The sequence below is a fragment of the Procambarus clarkii genome, chromosome 30, assembly GCF_040958095.1.
Source record: "Procambarus clarkii isolate CNS0578487 chromosome 30, FALCON_Pclarkii_2.0, whole genome shotgun sequence".
NCBI classification, from domain to species: Eukaryota; Metazoa; Arthropoda; class Malacostraca; order Decapoda; family Cambaridae; genus Procambarus; species Procambarus clarkii.
The window spans coordinates 26,527,614-26,552,473 of NC_091179.1; the positions used below are offsets into that span (position 1 = coordinate 26,527,614).

The following is a 24,860-nucleotide window of genomic DNA, read 5'->3' on the forward strand; positions in this document are numbered from 1 at the left end:
GAGTTGAACGGTGCGGAGCAAGAAGAAGCAGAGTCTGAATGAACGATCAGAAAACACTGAGAGAGACAGTTGGCGGAAAATCTATATAAAACCAGGAGGGAGCAAGAGAAGCCCTCAACTTGGGTCATAGACACTCAGGCATCATCACAATCACTTGCTGTACCGTACGAGGGGCCTCGTAGCCTGGTGGATAGCGCGCAGGACTCGTAATACTGTGGCGCGGGTTCGATTCCCGCACGAGGCAGAAACAAATGGGCAAAGTTTCTTTCACCCTGAATGCCCCTGTTACCTAGCAGTAAATAGGTACCTGGGAGTTAGTCAGCTGTCACGGGCTGCTTCCTGGGGGTGGAGGCCTGGTCGAGGACCGGGCCGCGGGGACACTAAAGCCCCGAAATCATCTCAAGATAACCTCAAGATAACCGCTCTCTGTATTATTTAACGTTCCGCTGGATGGGGGTGAGTGGCCCAGCAGCTAGTAGACGGCTACAGTTAAAAGAATTTATTGACAAGGGGGACAGGCAAAAGTCAGTGGCTTACCCCATAAGGGGCTAGAGAGATGAGACCTAATGAACGCCTAGACCTACCAGAATATTGATATACTCCCAGAGGTCCTTTGACATAGAACTATATAAAAGACTGTGCCAGTGGCACAGTTCTATACAAGGAGTCACCAGCCTTCAAGACATCTCCTCTAAGCTCTCCAAGGAAAAGTTATAAGTAAAGTTTGGGGTGAATAAGATCCATTTTCCTATACTTTGGGGGCATAAGCAATTAGAAAAAAAACACTATTTTCCAGGGACAAAAACAGTGTTACATTGTGTGAGATGACATCAAGCACAGCACCGTCCAGGCGGCCAGGAGACCCTCCAGGCTGGCAGGAGACCTTCCAGGCTGGCAGGAGACCTTCCAGGCTGGCAGGAGACCTTCTAGGCTGGCTGGGGACCTTCCAGGCTGGCAGGAGACCCTCCAGGCTGGCAGGAGACCTTCTAGGCTGGCAGGGGACCTTCCAGGCTGGCAGGAGACCTTCCAGGCTGGCAGGAGACCCTCCAGGCTGGCAAAAGACCGTCCAGGCTGGCAGGAGACCCTCCAGGTTGCCAGGGGACCTTCCAGGCTGGCAGGAGACCTTCCAGGCTGGCAGGAGACCCTCCAGGCTGGCAGAAGACCCTCCAGGTTGCCAGGGGACCTTCCAGGCTGGCAGGAGACCTTCCAGGCTGGCAGGAGACCCTCCAGGCGGCCAGGAGACCCCCCAGGCTGCCAGGAGACCTTCCAGGCTGGCAGAAGACCTTCCAGGCTGGCAGGAGACCCTCCAGGCTGCCAGGAGACCCTCCAGGCTGGCACGAGACCTTCCAGGCTGGCAGGAGACCTTCCAGGCTGGCAGGAGACCCTCCAGGCTGGCAGGAGACCTTCTAAGCTGGCAGGGGACCTTCCAGGCTGGCAGGAGACCTTCCAGGCTGGCAGGAGACCCTCCAGGCTGGCAAAAGACCGTCCAGGCTGGCAGGAGACCCTCCAGGTTGCCAGGGGACCTTCCAGGCTGGCAGGAGACCTTCCAGGCTGGCAGGAGACCCTCCAGGCTGGCAGAAGACCCTCCAGGTTGCCAGGGGACCTTCCAGGCTGGCAGGAGACCTTCCAGGCCGGCAGGAGACCCTCCAGGCGGCCAGGAGACCCTCCAGGCTGCCAGGAGACCCTCCAGGCTGGCAGGAGACCCTCCAGGCTGCCTGGAGACCCTGCAGGCGGCCAGGAGACCCTCCAGGCGGCCAGGAGACCCTCCAGGCTGGCAGGAGACCCTCCAGGCGGCCAGGAGACCCTCCAGGCTGCCAGGAGACCGTCCAGGCTGCCAGGAGACCCTCCAGGCGGCCAGGAGACCCTCCAGGCTGCCAGGAGACCCTCCAGGCTGGCAGGAGACCTTCCAGGCTGGCAGAAGACCGTCCAGGCTGGCAGGAGACCCTCCAGGCTGGCAGAAGACCGTCCAGGCTGGCAGGAGACCCTCCAGGCTGGCAGAAGACCGTCCAGGCTGGCAGGAGACCCTCCAGGCTGGCAGGAGACCTTCCAGGCTGGCAGGAGACCTTCCAGGCTGGCAGGAGACCTTCCAGGCTGGCAGGAGACCCTCCAGGCTGGCAGGAGACCCTCCAGGCTGCCTGGAGACCCTGCAGGCGGCCAGGAGACCCTCCAGGCGGCCAGGAGACCCTCCAGGCTGGCAGGAGACCCTCCAGGCGGCCAGGAGACCCTCCAGGCTGCCAGGAGACCGTCCAGGCTGCCAGGAGACCCTCCAGGCGGCCAGGAGACCCTCCAGGCTGCCAGGAGACCCTCCAGGCTGGCAGGAGACCCTCCAGGGTGGCAGGAGACCCTCCAGGCGGCCAGGAGACCCTCCAGGCGGCCAGGAGACCCTCCAGGCTGCCAGGAGACCGTCCAGGCGGCCAGGAGACCCTCCAGGCGGCCAGGAGACCCTCCAGGCGGCCAGGAGACCCTCCAGGCTGCCAGGAGACCCTCCAGGCGGCCAGGAGACCCTCCAGGCTGCCAGGAGACCGTCCAGGCTGCCAGGAGACCCTCCAGGCGGCCAGGAGACCCTCCAGGCTGGCAGGAGACCCTCCAGGCTGCCAGGAGACCGTCCAGGCGGCCAGGAGACCGTCCAGGCGGCCAGGAGACCCTCCAGGCGGCCAGGAGACCCTCCAGGCTGGCAGGAGACCCTCCAGGCTGCCAGGAGACCGTCCAGGCGGCCAGGAGACCGTCCAGGCGGCCAGGAGACCCTCCAGGCTGCCAGGAGACCCTCCAGGCGGCCAGGAGACCCTCCAGGCTGCCAGGAGACCGTCCAGGCGGCCAGGAGACTCTCCAGGCGGCCAGGAGACCTTCCAGGCGGCCAGGAGACCCTCCAGGCTGCCAGGAGACCGTCCAGGCTGCCAGGAGACCCTCCAGGCGGCCAGGAGACCCTCCAGGCGGCCAGGAGACCCTCCAGGCGGCCAGGAGACCCTCCAGGCGGCCAGGAGACCCTCCAGGCGGCCAGGAGACCCTCCAGGCGGCCAGGAGACCCTCCAGGCGGCCAGGAGACCCTCCAGGCGGCCAGGAGACCCTCCAGGCTGGCAGAAGACCGTCCAGGCTGGCAGGAGACCCTCCAGGCTGGCAGGAGACCTTCCAGGCTGGCAGGAGACCTTCCAGGCTGGCAGGAGACCCTCCAGGCTGGCAGAAGACCGTCCAGGCTGGCAGGAGACCCTCCAGGCTGGCAGGAGACCTTCCAGGCTGGCAGGAGACCTTCCAGGCTGGCAGGAGACCTTCCAGGCTGGCAGGAGACCCTCCAGGCTGGCAGGAGACCCTCCAGGCTGCCTGGAGACCCTGCAGGCGGCCAGGAGACCCTCCAGGCGGCCAGGAGACCCTCCAGGCTGGCAGGAGACCCTCCAGGCGGCCAGGAGACCCTCCAGGCTGCCAGGAGACCGTCCAGGCTGCCAGGAGACCCTCCAGGCGGCCAGGAGACCCTCCAGGCTGCCAGGAGACCCTCCAGGCTGGCAGGAGACCCTCCAGGGTGGCAGGAGACCCTCCAGGCGGCCAGGAGACCCTCCAGGCGGCCAGGAGACCCTCCAGGCTGCCAGGAGACCGTCCAGGCGGCCAGGAGACCCTCCAGGCGGCCAGGAGACCCTCCAGGCGGCCAGGAGACCCTCCAGGCTGCCAGGAGACCCTCCAGGCGGCCAGGAGACCCTCCAGGCTGCCAGGAGACCGTCCAGGCTGCCAGGAGACCCTCCAGGCGGCCAGGAGACCCTCCAGGCTGGCAGGAGACCCTCCAGGCTGCCAGGAGACCGTCCAGGCGGCCAGGAGACCGTCCAGGCGGCCAGGAGACCCTCCAGGCGGCCAGGAGACCCTCCAGGCTGGCAGGAGACCCTCCAGGCTGCCAGGAGACCGTCCAGGCGGCCAGGAGACCGTCCAGGCGGCCAGGAGACCCTCCAGGCTGCCAGGAGACCCTCCAGGCGGCCAGGAGACCCTCCAGGCTGCCAGGAGACCGTCCAGGCGGCCAGGAGACTCTCCAGGCGGCCAGGAGACCTTCCAGGCGGCCAGGAGACCCTCCAGGCTGCCAGGAGACCGTCCAGGCTGCCAGGAGACCCTCCAGGCGGCCAGGAGACCCTCCAGGCGGCCAGGAGACCCTCCAGGCGGCCAGGAGACCCTCCAGGCGGCCAGGAGACCCTCCAGGCGGCCAGGAGACCCTCCAGGCGGCCAGGAGACCCTCCAGGCTGCCAGGAGACCGTCCAGGCGGCCAGGAGACCCTCCAGGCGGCCAGGAGACCCTCCAGGCGGCCAGGAGACCGTCCAGGCGGCCAGGAGACCGTCCAGGCGGCCAGGAGACCCTCCAGGCGGCCAGGAGACCCTCCAGGCGGCCAGGAGACCGTCCAGGCGGCCAGGAGACCCTCCAGGCGGCCAGGAGACCGTCCAGGCTGCCAGGAGACCGTCCAGGCGGCCAGGAGACCCTCCAGGCGGCCAGGAGACCCTCCAGGCGGCCAGGAGACCGTCCAGGCGGCCAGGAGACCCTCCAGGCGGCCAGGAGACCCTCCAGGCGGCCAGGAGACCGTCCAGGCGGCCAGGAGACCCTCCAGGCGGCCAGGAGACCGTCCAGGCGGCCAGGAGACCCTCCAGGCTGCCAGGAGACCGTCCAGGCGGCCAGGAGACCCTCCAGGCTGCCAGGAGACCCTCCAGGCTGGTACTTACCACATGTCCGTTTTCTTAGTGATGGGCTCGTAGAGCAGGATCTCGGGAGCTGTGGGGAGAAGACACACATTAACATCTCACCTCTCTACTTATTATTATATATCTTTATATTTTTTATCAATAAGCACACACACAAATGTGTATATATATATATATGCGAACATGCCTGAATGGCTTATATATGTGTGTATATATATATATATATATATATATATATATATATATATATATATATATATATATATATATATATATATATATATATTATTAAATATGACCGAAAAAGTAAGATTAATAATTCTAACACGAATTTTCTCAATCTTTCGTACATTACGCTTCACTGTTGGAGGTAAATCAAAAATCACTTCTCCAAAATTCATTTTTATTTCTAGTCTGACGCGACACGGGCGCGTTTCGTAAAACTTATTACATTTTCAAAGACTTCACAAATACACAACTGATTAGAACTTACGTCTCTCTGATATTATATCTACATTTGAGTGAGGTGGGAAGGATGATGTGGCATTAACACAAGACAGAACAAGAGGGGATATTAATAGGGTATTAAAAGTATCAACACAAGACAGAACAGAAAACAATGGGTATTGAATAGAAGTGTTTGTAGAAAGCCTATTGGTCCATATTTCTTGATGCTTCTATATTGGAGCGGAGTCTTGAGGTGGGTAGAATATAGTTGTGTATATAATATAATATAGTTATAATATAGTGAATATAATATAGTTATATTCACAACTATATTCTACCCACCTCAAGACTCCGCTCCAATATAGAAGCATCAAGAAATATGGACCAATAGGCTTTCTACAAACACTTCTATTCAATACCCATTGTTTTCTGTTCTGTCTTGTGTTGATACTTTTAATACCCTATTAATATCCCCTGTTCTGTCTTGTGTTAATGCCACATCATCCTTCCCACCTCACTCAAATGTAGATATAATATCAGAGAGATGTAAGTTCTAAACAGTTGTGTATTTGTGAAGTCTTTGAAAATGTAATAAGTTTTACGAAACGCGCCCGTGTCGCGTCAGACTAGAAATAAAAATGAATTTTGGAGAAGTGATTTTTGATTTACCTCCAACAGTGAAGCGTAATGTACGAAAGATTGAGAAAATTCGTGTTAGAATTATTAATCTTACTTTTTCGGTCATATTTAATAATATATGTCTACAGGAAAGACTGCTACCAAAATATACTAATATATATATATATATATATATATATATATATATATATATATATATATATATATATATATATATATATATATATATATATATATATATATATATGTCGTACCTACTAGCCAGAACGCACTTCTCAGCCTACTATGCAAGGCCCGATTTGCCTAATAAGCCAAGTTTTCATGAATTAATTGTTTTTGGACTACCTAACCTACCTAACCTAACCTAACCTAACTTTTTCAGCTACCTAACCTAACCTAACCTACAAAGATAGGTTAGGTTAGGTTAGGTAGGGTTGGTTAGGTTTGGTCATATATCTACGTTAATTTTAACTCCAATAAAAAAAAATTGACCTCATACATAGTGAAATGGGTAGCTTTATCTTTTCATAAGAAAAAAATTAGAAAAAATATATTATTTCAGGAAAACTTGGATTATTAGGCAAATCGGGCCTTGCATACTAGGCCGAGAAGTGCGTTCTGGCTACTAGGTACGACATATATATATATATATATATATATATATATATATATATATATATATATATAGAGAGAGAGAGAGAGAGAGAGAGAGAGAGAGAGAGAGAGAGAGAGAGAGAGAGGGAGAGAGAGAGAGAAAGGGGGGGTACCACCTCTTGTGCAATTGCTGGGACCCACAGCCTCAAAGAAGGGAACACAGAGCATTCAGAGAAAAACTTGTCATTTACAAGGTTATACAGTTACATATCTGATTGTTTACAAAAAGAGAACATTAAGAGGAAATAAGGGAAAGTTTGTTTCCTAGAGGCTGTAGATTTCCCCGAACTCCTCCGACGCCGGGCAGGAACCGAGGATGCAGCCGGCATTCCCCCTCTGGATCACGACACTGAGGCGCTGAAAGAGAAAACTTGCCGCTCTAGGGTCTCTTGTAGTGTCAATGAGCTTGGAACCAAGATCCTTAAGAAATCTTCTTGCACTCTCTCCCCATAGACCTAGGGTCTCAGATCCTATTGGAACGAAGTTGTACCGATGATCTATTCCCATGTACTTGACTGACTTGTCTCTTTCTCTGCGTGTCGCCGCGGCTCCTGCTGTGCCGGCAGAGAGGTTGATGTATGTGGTTGCCAGGGTGGATACGCAAGTATAGTCCCATGCCAACTGTCTGCCACCCTTCCACGGTCGCAGTGTGATTCCATCTGGTAGGCCGGCAAAGATAGCAGAGTTACGGTTCAATAAATTGCGGGGGCTCTCTCTCTGCTGGTCACTGGGAAGAGGCAAGGCTCCTTTTAATGATGTCATTGACTTCGTCGTATCAAGTGTGCCAACCACCAGATTTTCCACAGTGCAGGCCATGCAATCCATATTCGTCAGCATCTGCCTCGCTGCAAATACACCTGTGAACAGTGTGGATAGGGGCAGCAAGGCGGAGAGCGACTGCAAAACGGAGCTCCTGCGGATCAAGACGTGTGCCTGTCGCAGACATAGGGACTGCCAAAAGCAAGTCCCCTGCATGGGGAGCCTGCACAGCTGTGAGGCGTGCACGGTCACTGGGGGTTGTTGCTGCCTCCAGCAGAGCTGTGGCTTCTTTGTCTACAATGGGGCTGTCCCAACTGGATTGTTTCTTTGCTTTCGGCATGGCTGGTCTGAGTGCTGGTCTGCCATGGCACCCCATTTTGTGTCGCATATTATATATATATATATATATATATATATATATATATATATATATATATATATATATATATATATATATATATATATTGGTAGCAGTCTTTTTTGCAGATATATATTACTGAATGTGATCAAAAAGGTGAAATCAGGCTTAGGGCCCACTGGGCGGGCCCTAAGCCTCTGGCTGGCCCACTGGGCGGGCCCTAAGCCTCTGGCTGGCCCACTGGGCGGGCCCTAAGCCTCTGGCTGGTCCACTGGGCGGGCCCTAAGCCTCTGGCTGGCTCACTGGGCTTGCCCTAAGCCTCTGGCTGGCCCACTGGGCGGGCCCTAAACCTCTGGCTGGCCCACTGGGCGGGCCCTAAGCCTCTGGCTGGCCCACTGGGCGGGCCCTAAGCCTCTGGCTGGTCCACTGGGCGGGCCCTAAGCCTCTGGCTGGCTCACTGGGCTTGCCCTAAGCCTCTGGCTGGCCCACTGGGCGGGCCCTAAACCTCTGGCTGGCCCACTGGGCGGGCCCTAAGTCTCTGGCTGGCCCACTGGGAGGGCCCTAAGTCTCTAGCTGGCCTACTGGGCGGGCCCTAAGTCTCTGGCTGGCCCACTTGGCGGGCCCTAAGCCTCTGGCTGGTCCACTGGGCGGGCCCTAAGCCTCTGGTTGGCCCACTGGGCGGGCCCTAAGCCTCTGGCTGGCCCACTGGGCGGGCCCTAAGTCTCTGGCTGGTCTACTGGGCGGGCCCTAAGCCTCTGGCTGGCCCACTGGGCGGGCCCTAAGCCTCTGGCTGGTCCACTGGGCGGGCCCTAAGCCTCTGGCTGGCTCACTGGGCTTGCCCTAAGCCTCTGGCTGGCCCACTGGGCGGGCCCTAAACCTCTGGCTGGCCCACTGGGCGGGCCCTAAGTCTCTGGCTGGCCCACTGGGAGGGCCCTAAGTCTCTAGCTGGCCTACTGGGCGGGCCCTAAGTCTCTGGCTGGCCCACTTGGCGGGCCCTAAGCCTCTGGCTGGTCCACTGGGCGGGCCCTAAGCCTCTGGTTGGCCCACTGGGCGGGCCCTAAGCCTCTGGCTGGCCCACTGGGCGGGCCCTAAGTCTCTGGCTGGTCTACTGGGCGGGCCCTAAGTCTCTGGCTGGCCCACTGGGCGGGCCCTAAGCCTCTGGTTGGCCCACTGGGCGGGCCCTAAGCCTCTGGCTGGCCCACTGGGCGGGCCCTAAGCCTCTGGCTGGCCCACTGGGCGGGCCCAAAGCCTCTGGCTGGCCCACTAAGTGTTGCTTGTTTCTGTTTTACTTGGGCGGAGTATGAGTATTTATGACTCGTATGGTCGCTTCACTAAGATTTTGCCATATGTGTTTAACAACTTCTGCTCTGTTGAATCTAAGTTGAAATCTTAATGGGTTTGTAACTGTGCACTGTGTTAGATAATGTTCCAGTGGTCTGTTGTGGGTGTAACTGTGCACTGTGTTAGATAATGTTCCAGTGGTCTGTTGTGGCTGTAACTGTGCACTGTGTTAGATAATGTTCCAGTGGTCTGTTGTGGTTGTAACTGTGCACTGTGTTAGATAATGTTCCAGTGGTCTGTTGTGGCTGTAACTGTGCACTGTGTTAGATAATGTTCCAGTGGTCTGTTGTGGTTGTAACTGTGCACTGTGTTAGATAATGTTCCAGTGGTCTGTTGTGGTTGTAACTGTGCACTGTGTTAGATAATGTTCCAGTGATCTGTTGTGGTTGTAACTGTGCACTGTGTTAGATAATGTTCCAGTGGTCTGTTGTGGTTGTAACTGTGCACTGTGTTAGATAATGTTCCAGTGGTCTGTTGTGGTTGTAACTGTGCACTGTGTTAGATAATGTTCCAGTGGTCTGTTGTGGCTGTAACTGTGCACTGTGTTAGATAATGTTCCAGTGGTCTGTCGGGCATTTCTCCACAGTGCTGACATTTCCTCTCATCTTCCGGAACCTGTAAGCCTATTTCCCATGCACATGGGTATCCAAGCCTGATGCGATGTAAGTGTACTTCTGTTGTTCTACTGTTCCCTTTCATCAAACTAAGTGGTTCGTAGTTGGTTGAATTCTTGTACCAACCCGCAGATCCTGATGTTGCAACTGCTGTGTTGTGGTCACTGTACATCAGCTGCATTGCTCTGTTTCTAGTTACTTTCTAAATCTGTGATAGACTCTGTGGTATGTAAATGTCTACATTTCTTCTCTTAGCTGCAAGTTTTGCAGCTTCGTCTGCAATGTCATTTCCTATTATTCCCACATGACTTGGCACCCAGTTGATAAGTACCCGTCGGCCTTGTCGTTTGAGTGTTTGCATTAATGATATGACATTTGTGGTCAGATGGATGTTATCACATATATGTTCTTGTTGCAAGATTTCAATGGCAGTTCTTGAATCTGTATGTATGATAACATGTTCTCGGTGTTCATGTTTCAAAGCCTTTTGAGTGGCTAGCATCTCTGTTTGTAAAGTCGAACACCCATTTGAGAGCCTCCAACTATTTACAGAGTTTCCTGCTTTAACTGCAGCTCCGGTTAATTGTTCCTGCTGGTCTACTGATCCATCTGTGAAGTAAGTGAAGCTGTCGGATGCCAAGTTTGCTTCTATATGCATCTGTGCAATGTTACGTAGCAGATGAGGATTTGTCTGGCTCTTTTTTCCTTCAAGAGCCATAATCTTAAAGTCTGCTGGCAGAGATTCCCAAGGGGCTTGCATAACAAAGTCTGCATGTATTTCGTCGACACCCTTCTCAGTGATTGTGTTTGTTATATCGAAAGTATTGATGGTGTTTATCGCACAATGGGTCCACCTGTTGCTATTGGAGGCTCTTCTGTCCAGAGTTAGTGCTCCAGTGATTATATCTTTAAGTGAACTGATTCTTGGTCTAGTCAATATCTTGGTCAGTATGCACGGCTAAGAGAGGCGTTTCGTTAACTCTTGATAACATTGTAAAAAGCAGAGTTCGAATGATTACAAAGTTTGTTGCTGCATGATATTACCCCGAGGATGAGGTCAAGGTGAAGCACCGCACTAATAGGTCCACCTGGTCGTTCTCCTGTTTGTAAGACGGATGGGGAAGTATGTGGCATGTTCCGTCATGTTGTGGTAGTTGGCAGAGTGTAATGTGGTGCTAGTTGGCTAAACACACCGAAACTACGACGTTGGTACAACGTTCGAACAAGTTTTAACACCTAACCAGTCATAACAACCAATATAGCAAGTTGTAACAACGTTCTAATACGTCATAAACACGTTAGGCCAAGATGTAACAACTTTATTACAAGTTGTAACAAGCGGAAAATAGAGACAGTTACGGTTTGTGTTTCCAGGGAGTTGGCTAATGATAGATGGCTTGGTGTGCTCGACGTATAATGCCTCGCCCATCTCCAGTCTTCTGCTCTCGCTGTATCTGTCAATTATTTTGGTGTTGTTTGTCAGGACATCTCTAGTGATGGTCTGGGTATGTATAGAGACAACATCTTCCTTAATACAGCCTTCCTGCGTGTGACTGGTTGATACCTGGTTGATGGGGTTCTGGGAGTTCTTCTACTCCCCAAGCCCGGCCCGAGGCCAGGCTTGACTTGTGAGAGTTTGGTCCACCAGGCTGTTGCTTGGAGCGGCCCGCAGGCCCACATATACCTGGATGATGGGGTTCTGGGAGTTCTATTCCCCAAGCCCGGCCCAAGGCCAGGCTTGACTTGTGAGAGTTTGGTCCACCAGGTTGTTGCTTGGAGCGGCCCGAAGGACCACATATACCTGGATGATGGGGTTCTGGGAGTTCTTCTACTCCCCAAGCCCGGCCCGAGGCCAGGCTTGACTTGTGAGAGTTTGGTCCACCAGGCTGTTGCTTGGAGCGGCCCGCAGGCCCACATACCCACCACAGCCCGGTTGGTCCGGCACTCCTTGGAGGCGTTAGGCACTGTTAGACGTCTTGAAAGGGATGTTGTTGTTTTGCCAATATATTAAATTAGTTTGGGCTGACAGTCCCCAAGTGGGCATGTGAAAGCAAAGATGACATTCATCTCTCTCAAGGAGTTGTGTTTGGTATCAGCAGAGGTCTTCATGAGAAAGTTGGCGTCTTCTTGCTCTTATACAATATTATTTGTTCAATCTTCACCTGGTGTCAGTAGGCAGAACCATTGACACAAATGTGACCCCCATAGCTTGTGTCGTCACGTTGGTGGCTATACAAGCTATGTCACCTATAGCAACTACACCACCACCAACACAGTACTAACCAACATAGTCAGGTGTGCCCAGGACCACCACCAACACAGTACTAACCAACATAGTCAGGTGTGCCCAGGACCACCAACAACACAGTACTAACCAACATAGTCAGGTGTGCCCAGGACCACCACCAACACAGTACTAACCAACATAGTCAGGTGTGCCCAGGACCACCACCACCAACACAGTACTAACCAACATAGTCAGGTGTGCCCAGGACCACCACCAACACAGTACTAACCAACATAGTCAGGTGTGCCCAGGACCACCACCAACACAGTACTAACCAACATAGTCAGGTGTGCCCAGGACCACCACCAACACAGTACTAACCAACATAGTCAGGTGTGCCCAGGACCACCACCAACAACACAATACTAACCAACATAGTCAGGTGTGCCCAGGACCACCACCACCAACACAGTACTAACCAACATAGTCAGGTGTGCCCAGGACCACCACCAACACAGTACTAACCAACATAGTCAGGTGTGCCCAGGATCACCAACAACACAATACTAACCAACATAGTCAGGTGTGCCCAGGACCACCACCAACACAGTACTGACCAACATAGTCAGGTGTGCCCAGGACCACCACCAACACAGTACTAACCAACATAGTCAGGTGTGCCCAGGACCACCACCAACACAGTACTGACCAACATAGTCAGGTGTGCCCAGGACCACCACCAACACAGTACTAACCAACATAGTCAGGTGTGCCCAGGACCACCACCAACACAGTACTAACCAACATAGTCAGGTGTGCCCAGGATCTCCCTCACTTCTCGTCCCGGCGTCAACACTCGCGAGATCTCGAAGTCGCAAAGCTTGACGGCGCAGTCAGGGAACTCCCCCATCAGCACCAGGTTTTGTGGCTGTTGGAGAAGATGAGGGAGTGTTGGTGAGACAGTGTTGGTGATAATGTTATTGTTGGAGAACATGAGGGAGTGTTGGTGAGACAGTGTTGGTGATAATGTTATTGTTGGAGAACATGAGGGAGTGTTGGTGAGACAGTGTTGGTGATAATGTTATTGTTGGAGAACATGAGGGAGTGTTGGTGAGATAGTGTTGGTGATAATGTTATTGTTGGAGAACATGAGGGAGTGTTGGTGAGATAGTGTTGGTGATAATGTTATTGTTGGAGAACATGAGGGAGTGTTGGTGAGATAGTGTTGGTGATAGTGTTATTGTTGGAGAACATGAGGGAGTGTTGGTGATAGTGCTATTGTTGGAGAACATGAGGGAGTGTTGGTGAGATAGTGTTGGTGATAATGCTATTGTTGGAGAAGATGAGGGAGTGTTGGTGAGATAGTGTTGGTGATAATGTTATTGTTGGAGAAGATGAGGGAGTGTTGGTGAGACAGTGTTGGTGATAATGTTATTGTTGGAGAAGATGAGGGAGTGTTGGTGAGATAGTATTGGTGATAATGTTATTGTTGGAGAAGATGAGGGAGTGTTGGTGATAATGTTATTGTTGGAGAACATGAGGGAGTGTTGGTGATAGTGCTATTGTTGGAGAAGATGAGGGAGTGTTGGTGAGATAGTGTTGGTGATAATGTTATTGTTGGAGAACATGAGGGAGTGTTGGTGATAGTGCTATTGTTGGAGAAGATGAGGGAGTGTTGGTGATAGTGCTATTGTTGGAGAAGATGAGGGAGTGTTGGTGAGATAGTGTTGGTGATAGTGCTATTGTTGGAGAAGATGAGGGAGTGTTGGTGAGATAGTGTTGGTGATAATGTTATTGTTGGAGAAGATGAGGGAGTGTTGGTGAGATAGTATTGGTGATAATGTTATTGTTGGAGAAGATGAGGGAGTGTTGGTGAGATAGTGTTGGTGATAATGTTATTGTTGGAGAACATGAGGGAGTGTTGGTGATAGTGCTATTGTTGGAGAAGATGAGGGAGTGTTGGTGAGATAGTGTTGGTGATAATGTTATTGTTGGAGAACATGAGGGAGTGTTGGTGATAGTGCTATTGTTGGAGAAGATGAGGGAGTGTTGGTGAGATAGTGTTGGTGATAATGTTATTGTTGGAGAACATGAGGGAGTGTTGGTGATAGTGCTATTGTTGGAGAAGATGAGGGAGTGTTGGTGAGATAGTGTTGGTGATAATGTTATTGTTGGAGAACATGAGGGAGTGTTGGTGATAGTGCTATTGTTGGAGAAGATGAGGGAGTGTTGGTGAGATAGTGTTGGTGATAATGTTATTGTTGGAGAACATGAGGGAGTGTTGGTGATAGTGCTATTGTTGGAGAAGATGAGGGAGTGTTGGTGAGATAGTGTTGGTGATAATGTTATTGTTGGAGAACATGAGGGAGTGTTGGTGATAGTGCTATTGTTGGAGAAGATGAGGGAGTGTTGGTGATAATGTTATTGTTGGAGAACATGAGGGAGTGTTGGTGATAGTGCTATTGTTGGAGAAGATGAGGGAGTGTTGGTGAGATAGTGTTGGTGATAATGTTATTGTTGGAGAACATGAGGGAGTGTTGGTGATAGTGCTATTGTTGGAGAAGATGAGGGAGTGTTGGTGAGATAGTGTTGGTGATAATGTTATTGTTGGAGAACATGAGGGAGTGTTGGTGATAGTGCTATTGTTGGAGAAGATGAGGGAGTGTTGGTGATAGTGCTATTGTTGGAGAAGATGAGGGAGTGTTGGTGAGATAGTGTTGGTGATAATGTTATTGTTGGAGAAGATGAGGGAGTGTTGGTGAGATAGTGTTGGTGATAGTGCTATTGTTGGAGAAGATGAGGGAGTGTTGGTGAGATAGTGTTGGTGATAGTGCTATTGTTGGAGAAGATGAGGGAGTGTTGGTGAGATAGTGTTGGTGATAGTGCTATTGTTGGAGAAGATGAGGGAGTGTTGGTGAGATAGTGTTGGTGATAGTGCCAGCATTCCAGCCCAAAATGCTATAATAAAGTACCCATAGTAATGATATGGTTCATAGCACAAACATGTCGAGATGGACCGTCACTTTTTGTATTACTGAATTTGGACAAACCGGAACACCGTTTATGTATTTAACCTAACCTAACTTAACCTATCTTAACCTAACTTAATCTAACCTAACTTAACCTAACTTAACGTAACTTAACCTAACCTATCCTATCCTAACCTATCGTAATCTAACCTAATCTAACCTAATTTATCTTAACCTAACCTAACCTAACCAAACCTAACCTAACCTAACCAAAAGGGACCTCGTAGCCTGGTGAATAGCGCGCAGGACTCGTAATTCTGTGGCGCGGGTTCGATTCCCGCACGAGGCAGAAACAAATGGGCAAAGTTTCTTTCACCCTGAGTGCCCCTGTTACCTAGCAGTAAATAGGTACCTGGGTGTTAGTTAGCTGTCACGGGCTGCTTCCTGGGGGTGGAGGCCTGGTCAAGGACCGGGCCGCGGGGACACTAAAGCCCCGAAATCAACTCAAGATAACCTCAAGATAACCTAACCTAACCTATCCTAACCTAACCTAACCCAACGATCCTAACACGCTCTCTGAGGCCCAACATAGTACATATATGGTCTATTCTTGTCCTAAGAACATTCAAGTTTGGTTTTTAGCTTCATTTTTGTCCAGACTCTATAAAAGTAGTTCCAAAAATGCCTCCCTGGCGCTCCGTCACTGCACAGTGGTACGGTCCACCACACATGGTACAAGCAGTACGGTCATTAGTGGAGGCCGCCGTGACGAGCACAGCTGGCAGGTGTTGGACACGTGTGTGATGATAACACCTGGCAGGTGTTGGACACGTGTGTGATGATAACACCTGGCAGGTGTTGGACACGTGTGTGATGATAACACCTGGCAGGTGTTGGACACGTGTGTGATGATAACACCTGTCAGGTAATGATGGAAAAATATATGGCTTTTAGCCTAGGTAATAATAATGGTAATTACAGCCTTAGCTTAGTTAATAATAGTGATAATAATAGCTTTAGTTTAGGTAATTAGTTTAGGTAATTTAGGTAGTTTAGTGGTAATAATGGTCTTAGCCTAGGTAATGAGCAAATTCAACCAGCGCCGTAATGAAGGTTCGAACCTGTGTGCTGGGAGTTTCCAGGCGAGCTCTAGTCGACTGTACCATGACATGGTAAAAGAAAAAGTGCTTTGGGGGGAGGGGGGATTGTGTGAAACCCCGGTTAGGCTTCAGTGGAAGCCTCGGGATCCTCGTGAGGGGCAGTAGTACTCTAGGTTGCAATTCTTTTCACCATGTCGCGGGTGTTGTTGACTAGAACGCGTCTGGGAACACCCAGGACATAAGTTCGAACCCTGATCACGGCTCCTGTTGGATTTGTACATTGACATATCACGTTTATGTGATATCTCTGTGGGATAATAATGGTTATAATAGTTACCAGATAACAGTTGGATAATGATTAAATTACCAAGTGTGAATGCGAGAAGGGTCTAAGAATCTACACTACTAAGAATATTAAACCAAAACTTCAATACATAATAGAAGGAATAATAAAGTAAATAGGATACTGGGATTTATTTCCATTAAAAATTAAGAACTATTAAAAACAATATATCAACTATTCATCAATAATATCTTCTTGATCTTGTTAGGACACATTAACATCACTCAGTTTACTGTTGGGTTGCTTACTGGAGAGTGGACGGGCCGTCGTGTGGACCCGGACACAGAACGTTGACAAAACTTATCGTAGAAAGTGGAAACCGTCCTTACGAAGAGAGCTTTAAAAGCTTAATTTACATTCTCTAAAAGATCGAATATTAAAGGTTGACTGAAGTAAATAAATGGATGAAAGAGTAAGCCATCGCTGTAAATTGTTATCAATTTAAATATAACAACACAAAACAATGGATATTAATTGCATAAGTTTACATTCCGGGAAAGACCTGGATAAATACTGGTTTGGAAATAGGGTTATTGACTTATGGAAGAAATTACAGGTAGCCTAATAGACGTGGGATTGCTGGATTGTTTTAATATATATATATATATATATATATATATATATATATATATATATATATATATATATATATATATATATATATATATATATATATATATATATATATATTGTCACGAGAATCTCCCTAGAGAAGGAGATTGAGGCTATTCCATCTCCGCCTGTTCAACCACACAACGTCTGCATATTCAAGAATAGAGAATTAACAACAAGAACAACAACTATATTGCCCTGAAAGCCACGTCTAGACGAGCCTCTACCACCCTACCTGCCCCAGTACCCGTGACCCCGACGCACCTGTCGTCTGGGAGTCGCCCCACTCCCTGGTTAACAAGCACATTGCTCGTTTCTACCTGCCGGCCTCCAATTATCGAGACACCAGCGCCACCTGCACGGTCAATTCCCAGTAAATATAGAAGCCAGCCAGCAGGGGAGACATCTCCCGTCATGCAGGGTGTAGTCGCACCTCCACAGATCTCCAGTATCATCTATTGATACTGATAATGGCTCGAAAGGGCCACCACTTAGGGGCTATTCATGCCCATGCCACCTTTTGGGTGGCTTAATCTTCATCAATCAATCAATCAGCCACCAGTAGACTATTCTCCAGTGCTCTACCGGCTATATATCAGCTCTCACACTACCCCATGTGGTGGTAGATTTAAGCCGTTTGTAAATAATATTTCAGCACCAGTTATTTTGATCTTAACGTAACGTTCACTTGTCTGTTTGTTTTAATTTTTTGCACTGTGTTATTAAGCCAAGACATTGAGAAGTTTATTGCATGTAAAATTGCTAGTCCTCTTTTGGTCATAGTAAAGGATTTAAATTTTTAAATACTTTTTTAATTTTATTTACTTTTACTTAATTTTACTTTAATTTACTTTTTTTTAGTAAAGTCTAGCAAAGGTTAGACATATATATGAATGACTGACTGTGGGTAATTATAATTCTAAGCGGCCTTGTTTAGGCCGACAGACCTTCGGCTAGGGGGTGGGTGTGGGGGAGGGGCGGCCACACCTGCCAGGAGGTAGGTGTGGGGGAGGGGCGGCCACACCTGCCAGGAGGTGAGTCTGGGGTGGTGGCCACACCTGCCAGGAGGTGAGTCTGGGGTGGTGGCCACACCTGCCAGGATATGTGTGTGGTAGAGGGGCGGCCACACCTGCCAGGATATGTGTGTGGGGGTGTGGCCACACCTGCCAGGAGAGCCTGCAACAGATGGTTCGCTCCTCATTCACGCCATATACAGCTTGGAGAAAGCCACATATATACATATATATATATATATATATATATATATATATATATATATATATATATATATATATATATAATATATATATATATATATATATAATTCATACGTCATGCAGAACAAACACATATGAGGACCAGCTGCAACAGATGGCCATCTTGCACAAATTCACTCCCCCCACTAAATTATGCCCTGTTCAAAATGCAACATATCAATCAGAGTCGCTCGGTCCAGCGACGACCACCGACCAGCCCAGCGGGAGAGTGGACCTCGGATAATAGGCACCAACTCCGGTCCTTACACCCCACGACTGCCAATTAGCCGGAGTCTGAATGAACAATCACCGTGAACAACAGTGACTGGCAAGGTGCGCGCGGATCCAAGATATTTATGTGAGATGTTCCCAGGTTAAACAACAGCTGAGAGAGAGAGAGAGAGAGAGAGAGAGAGAGAGAGAGAGAGAGAGAGAGAGAGAGAGAGAGAGAGAGAGAGAGAGAGAGAGAGAGAGAGAGAGGGAGGGAGAGAGAAAGAGAGAGAGAGAGAGCGAGAGAGAGAGAGAGAGAGAGAGAGAGAGAGAGAGAGAGAGAGAGAGAGAGAGAGAGAGAGAGAGAGAGAGAGAGAGAGAGAGAGAGAGAGAGAGAGAGGGAGAGGGAGAGAGAGAGTTACAACTGCGATCTACAAGCAGTTGTAACTGCTTGTAGGACAGCCTGTTGTGTTCCCTTGGCTACCACTGTTGGCTCCAGCCTGTTGTGTTCCCCCTGGCCACCCCTGTTGGCACCAGCCTGTTGTGTTCCTTGGCCACCACTGTTAGCACCAGCCTGTTGTGTACCCCCTGGCCACCACTGTTGGCTCCAGCCTGTTGTGTTCCCTGGCCACCCCTGTTGGCACCAGCCTGTTGTGTTCCTTGGCCACCCCTGTTGGCACCAGCCTGTTGTGTTCCTTGGCCACCCCTGTTGGCACCAGCCTGTTGTGTACCCCCTGGCCACCACTGTTGGCACCAGCCTGTTGTGTTCCCTTGGCCACCACTGTTGGCTCCAGCCTGTTGTGTACCCCCTGGCCACCACTGTTGGCACCAGCCTGTTGTGTACCCCCTGGCCACCACTGTTGGCACCAGCCTGTTGTGTTCCCTGGCCACCACTGTTGGCACCAACCTGTTGTGTACCCCCTGGCCACCACTGTTGGCACCAGCCTGTTGTGTACCCCCTGGCCACCACTGTTGGCACCAACCTGTTGTGTACCCCCTGGCCACCACTGTTGGCACCAACCTGTTGTGTACCCCCTGGCCACCTCTGTTGGCTCCAGCCTGTTGTGTTCCCCCCTGGCCACCACTGTTGGCACCAGCCTGTTGTGTTCCCCCCTGGCCACCCCTGTTGGCACCAGCCTGTTGTGTTCACCCTTGGCCACCACTGTTGGCACCAGCCTGTTGTGTTCCCCTCTGGCCACCCCTGTTGGCACCAGCCTGTTGTGTACCCCCTGGCCACCACTGTTGGCACCAGCCTGTTGTGTTCCCTTGGCCACCCCTGTTGGCACCAGCCTGTTGTGTTCACCCTTGGCCACCACTGTTGGCACCAACCTGTTGTGTACCCCCTGGCCACCACTGTTGGCACCAGCCTGTTGTGTACCCCCTGGCCACCACTGTTGGCTCCAGCCTGTTGTGTACCCCCTGGCCACCACTGTTGGCACCAGCCTGTTGTGTACCCCCTGGCCACCACTGTTGGCACCAGCCTGTTGTGTTCCCCCTGGCCACCCCTGTTGGCACCAGCCTGTTGTGCTCCCCTGGCCACCCCTGTTGGCACCAGCCTGTTGTGTACCCCCTGGCCACCCCTGTTGGCATCAGCCTGTTGTGTTCCCTGGCCACCCCTGTTGGCACCAGCCTGTTGTGTTCCCCTGGCTACCCCTGTTGACTCCAGCCTGTTGTGTTCCCCCCTGGCCACCCTGTTGGCCCCAGCCTGTTGTGTTCCCCCTGGCCACCACTGTTGGCACCAGCCTGTTGTGTTCCCCTGGCTACCCCTGTTGGCTCCAGCCTGTTGTGTTCCCCCTGGCCACCACTGTTGGCTCCAGCCTGTTGTGTTCTCCCTGGCCACCCCTGTTGGCTCCAGCCTGTTGTGTTCCCTGGCCACCACTGTTGGCCCCAGCCTGTTGTGTTCCCCCTGGCCACCCCTGTTGGCACCAGCCTGTTGTGTTCCCCTGGCCACCAGTGTTGGCACCAGCCTGTGGTAGCGACGCTCTGGCAACAAGCAGAATAATATATACAAGATGCCATTACGTATCCAGTTCAGGAACAGACAACATCCGCTTTATATAATAAATTATTGCCTCGTGACAGTGTTACTAATTATACAGACCCAATGACAGAGTTCCGTCGGGGATAAGTTCTTCTGGCGCCAGTGTTGGTGTGTGCCAGTGTTGGTGTGTGCCTGTGTTGATGTGTGACAGTGTTGGTGTGTGCCAGTGTTGGTGTGTGCCAGTGTTGATGTGTGCCAGTGTTGATGTGTGCCAGTGTTGATGTGTGCCAGCGTTGATGTGTGCCAGTGTTGATGTGTGCCAGCGTTGATGTGTGCCAGCGTTGATGTGTGCCAGTGTTGGTGTGTGCCTGTGTTGATGTGTGCCTGTGTTGATGTGTGCCAGTGTTGATGTGTGCCAGTGTTGATGTGTGCCAGTGTTGATGTGTGCCAGTGTTGATGTGTGCCAGTGTTGATGTGTGCCAGTGTTGATGTGTGCCAGTGTTGATGTGTGCCAGTGTTGATGTGTGCCTGTGTTGATGTGTGCCAGTGTTGATGTGTGCCAGTGTTGATGTGTGCCAGTGTTGGTGTGTGCCAGTGTTGGTGTGTGCCAGTGTTGGTGTGTGCCAGTGTTGATGTGTGCCAGTGTTGATGTGTGCCAGTGTTGGTGTGTGCCAGTGTTGATGTGTGCCAGTGTTGATGTGTGCCTGTGTTGATGTGTGCCAGTGTTGATGTGTGCCAGTGTTGATGTGTGCCAGTGTTGGTGTGTGCCAGTGTTGGTGTGTGCCAGTGTTGGTGTGTGCCAGTGTTGATGTGTGCCAGTGTTGATGTGTGCCAGTGTTGATGTGTGCCAGTGTTGATGTGTGCCAGTGTTGGTGTGTGCCAGTGTTGGTGTGTGCCAGTGTTGGTGTGTGCCAGTGTTGATGTGTGCCAGTGTTGGTGTGTGCCAGTGTTGATGTGTGCCAGTGTTGATGTGTGCCAGTGTTGGTGTGTGCCAGTGTTGGTGTGTGCCAGTGTTGGTGTGTGCCAGTGTTGATGTGTGCCAGTGTTGATGTGTGCCAGTGTTGATGTGTGCCTGTGTTGATGTGTGCCAGTGTTGGTGTGTGCCTGTGTTGATGTGTGCCAGTGTTGATGTGTGCCAGTGTTGATGTGTGCCAGTGTTGGTGTGTGCCAGTGTTGATGTGTGCCAGTGTTGATGTGTGCCAGTGTTGATGTGTGCCAGTGTTGATGTGTGTAAGTGTTGATGTGTGCCAGTGTTGGTGTGTGCCAGTGTTGGTGTGTGCCAGTGTTGATGTGTGCCAGTGTTGGTGTGTGCCAGTGTTGGTGTGTGCCAGTGTTGATGTGTGTCAGTGTTGATGTGTGCCAGTGTTGGTGTGTGCCAGTGTTGGTGTGTGCCAGTGTTGATGTGTGCCTGTGTTGATGTGTGCCAGTGTTGGTGTGTGCCTGTGTTGATGTGTGCCAGTGTTGATGTGTGCCAGTGTTGGTGTGTGCCAGTGTTGATGTGTGCCTGTGTTGGTGTGTGCCAGTGTTGGTGTGTGCCAGTGTTGATGTGTGCCAGTGTTGATGTGTGCCAGTGTTGGTGTGTGCCAGTGTTGATGTGTGCCTGTGTTGGTGTGTGCCAGTGTCGATGTGTGCCTGTGTTGGTGTGTGCCAGTGTTGGTGTGTGCCAGTGTTGATGTGTGCCAGTGTTGATGTGTGCCAGTGTTGATGTGTGCCAGTGTTGATGTGTGCCAGTGTTGATGTGTGCCAGTGTTGATGTGTGCCTGTGTTGATGTGTGCCAGTGTTGATGTGTGCCAGTGTTGATGTGTGCCAGTGTTGGTGTGTGCCAGTGTTGATGTGTGCCAGTGTTGGTGTGTGCCAGTGTTGATACACGCCTGTGTTTATGTGTGCCAGTGTTGATGTGTGCCAGTGTTGATGTGTGCCAGTGTTGATGTGTGCCTGTGTTGATGTGTGCCAGTGTTGATGTGTGCCAGTGTTGATGTGTGCCAGTGTTGGTGTGTGCCTGTGTTGATGTGTGCCTGTGTTGATGTGTGCCTGTGTTGGTGTGTGCCAGTGTTGATGTGTGCCTGTGTTGATGTGTGCCAGTGTTGATGTGTGCCAGTGTTGATGTGTGCCAGTGTTGATGTGTGCCAGTGTTGATGTGTGCCAGTGTTGATGTGTGCCTGTGTTGATGTGTGCCAGTGTTGATGTGTGCCAGTGTTGATGTGTGCCAGTGTTGGTGTGTGCCTGTGTTGATGTGTGCCTGTTTTGATGTGTGCCTGTGTTGGTGTGTGCCAGTGTTGATGTGTGCCTGCGTTGGTGTGAGACCAGTGTTGATGTGTGCCTGTGTTGGTGTGAGACCAGTGTTGATGTGTGCCAGTGTTGATGTGTGCCAGTGTTGATGTGTGCCAGTGTTGGTGTGTGCCAGTGTTGATGTGTGCCTGTGTTGGTGTGAGACCAGTGTTGATGTGTGCCAGTGTTGATGTGTGCCAGTGTTGATGTGTGCCAGTGTTGATGTGTGCCAGTGTTGATGTGTGCCAGTGTTGATGTGTGCCAGTGTTGATGTGTGCCTGTGTTGATGTGTGCCAGTGTTGATGTGTGCCAGTGTTGATGTGTGCCAGTGTTGGTGTGTGCCAGTGTTGATGTGTGCCAGTGTTGGTGTGTGCCAGTGTTGATGTGTGCCTGTGTTGATGTGTGCCAGTGTTGATGTGTGCCAGTGTTGATGTGTGCCAGTGTTGATGTGTGCCTGTGTTGATGTGTGCCAGTGTTGATGTGTGCCAGTGTTGATGTGTGCCAGTGTTGGTGTGTGCCTGTGTTGATGTGTGCCTGTGTTGATGTGTGCCTGTGTTGGTGTGTGCCAGTGTTGATGTGTGCCTGTGTTGATGTGTGCCAGTGTTGATGTGTGCCAGTGTTGATGTGTGCCAGTGTTGATGTGTGCCAGTGTTGATGTGTGCCAGTGTTGATGTGTGCCTGTGTTGATGTGTGCCAGTGTTGATGTGTGCCAGTGTTGATGTGTGCCAGTGTTGGTGTGTGCCTGTGTTGATGTGTGCCTGTGTTGATGTGTGCCTGTGTTGGTGTGTGCCAGTGTTGATGTGTGCCTGTGTTGGTGTGAGACCAGTGTTGATGTGTGCCTGTGTTGGTGTGAGACCAGTGTTGATGTGTGCCAGTGTTGATGTGTGCCAGTGTTGATGTGTGCCAGTGTTGGTGTGTGCCAGTGTTGGTGTGTGCCAGTGTTGATGTGTGCCAGCGTTGGTGTGTGCCAGTGTTGATGTGTGCCTGTGTTGGTGTGTGCCAGTGTTGATGTGTGCCTGTGTTGGTGTGTGCCAGTGTTGATGTGTGCCAGTGTTGATGTGTGCCAGTGTTGATGTGTGCCTGTGTTGGTGTGTGCCAGTGTTGATGTGTGCCAGTGTTGATGTGTGCCAGTGTTGGTGTGTGCCTGTGTTGGTGTGTGCCAGTGTTGATGTGTGCCAGTGTTGATGTGTGCCAGTGTTGATGTGTGCCAGCGTTGGTGTGTGCCAGTGTTGATGTGTGCCTGTGTTGGTGTGTGCCAGTGTTGATGTGTGCCAGCGTTGGTGTGTGCCAGTGTTGATGTGTGCCTGTGTTGGTGTGAGACCAGTGTTGATGTGTGCCAGTGTTGATGTGTGCCAGTGTTGGTGTGTGCCAGTGTTGGTGTGTGCCAGTGTTGATGTGTGCCTGTGTTGATGTGTGCCAGTGTTGGTGTGTGCCAGTGTTGGTGTGTGCCAGTGTTGGTGTGTGCCAGTGTTGATGTGTGTCAGTGTTGATGTGTGCCAGTGTTGGTGTGTGCCAGTGTTGGTGTGTGCCAGTGTTGATGTGTGCCTGTGTTGATGTGTGCCAGTGTTGGTGTGTGCCTGTGTTGATGTGTGCCAGTGTTGATGTGTGCCAGTGTTGGTGTGTGCCAGTGTTGATGTGTGCCTGTGTTGGTGTGTGCCAGTGTTGGTGTGTGCCAGTGTTGATGTGTGCCAGTGTTGATGTGTGCCAGTGTTGGTGTGTGCCAGTGTTGATGTGTGCCTGTGTTGGTGTGTGCCAGTGTCGATGTGTGCCTGTGTTGGTGTGTGCCAGTGTTGGTGTGTGCCAGTGTTGATGTGTGCCAGTGTTGATGTGTGCCAGTGTTGATGTGTGCCAGTGTTGATGTGTGCCAGTGTTGATGTGTGCCAGTGTTGATGTGTGCCTGTGTTGATGTGTGCCAGTGTTGATGTGTGCCAGTGTTGATGTGTGCCAGTGTTGGTGTGTGCCAGTGTTGATGTGTGCCAGTGTTGGTGTGTGCCAGTGTTGATACACGCCTGTGTTGATGTGTGCCAGTGTTGATGTGTGCCAGTGTTGATGTGTGCCAGTGTTGATGTGTGCCTGTGTTGATGTGTGCCAGTGTTGATGTGTGCCAGTGTTGATGTGTGCCAGTGTTGGTGTGTGCCTGTGTTGATGTGTGCCTGTGTTGATGTGTGCCTGTGTTGGTGTGTGCCAATGTTGATGTGTGCCTGTGTTGATGTGTGCCAGTGTTGATGTGTGCCAGTGTTGATGTGTGCCAGTGTTGATGTGTGCCAGTGTTGATGTGTGCCAGTGTTGATGTGTGCCTGTGTTGATGTGTGCCAGTGTTGATGTGTGCCAGTGTTGATGTGTGCCAGTGTTGGTGTGTGCCTGTGTTGATGTGTGCCTGTGTTGATGTGTGCCTGTGTTGGTGTGTGCCAGTGTTGATG

At 51.3% G+C, this 24,860-nt stretch overlaps 1 protein-coding gene across 2 annotated transcripts in view; it reads right to left on the reverse strand.

Moving 5' to 3' along the window:
* The window catches only part of LOC123765539 (uncharacterized), a 482,076-nt gene that overhangs the window by 18,068 nt on the left and 439,148 nt on the right, over positions 1–24,860 (reverse strand). For both annotated transcript variants that reach the window (XM_045754192.2, XM_045754193.2), the window contains exons 4-5: positions 12,502–12,628; positions 4,683–4,731 (exon numbers count right to left, since the gene is read on the reverse strand). In XM_045754192.2, coding sequence (XP_045610148.1) covers positions 4,683–4,731; positions 12,502–12,628 — 176 coding nt within the window. The remainder of the gene's footprint in view (positions 1–4,682; positions 4,732–12,501; positions 12,629–24,860) is intronic.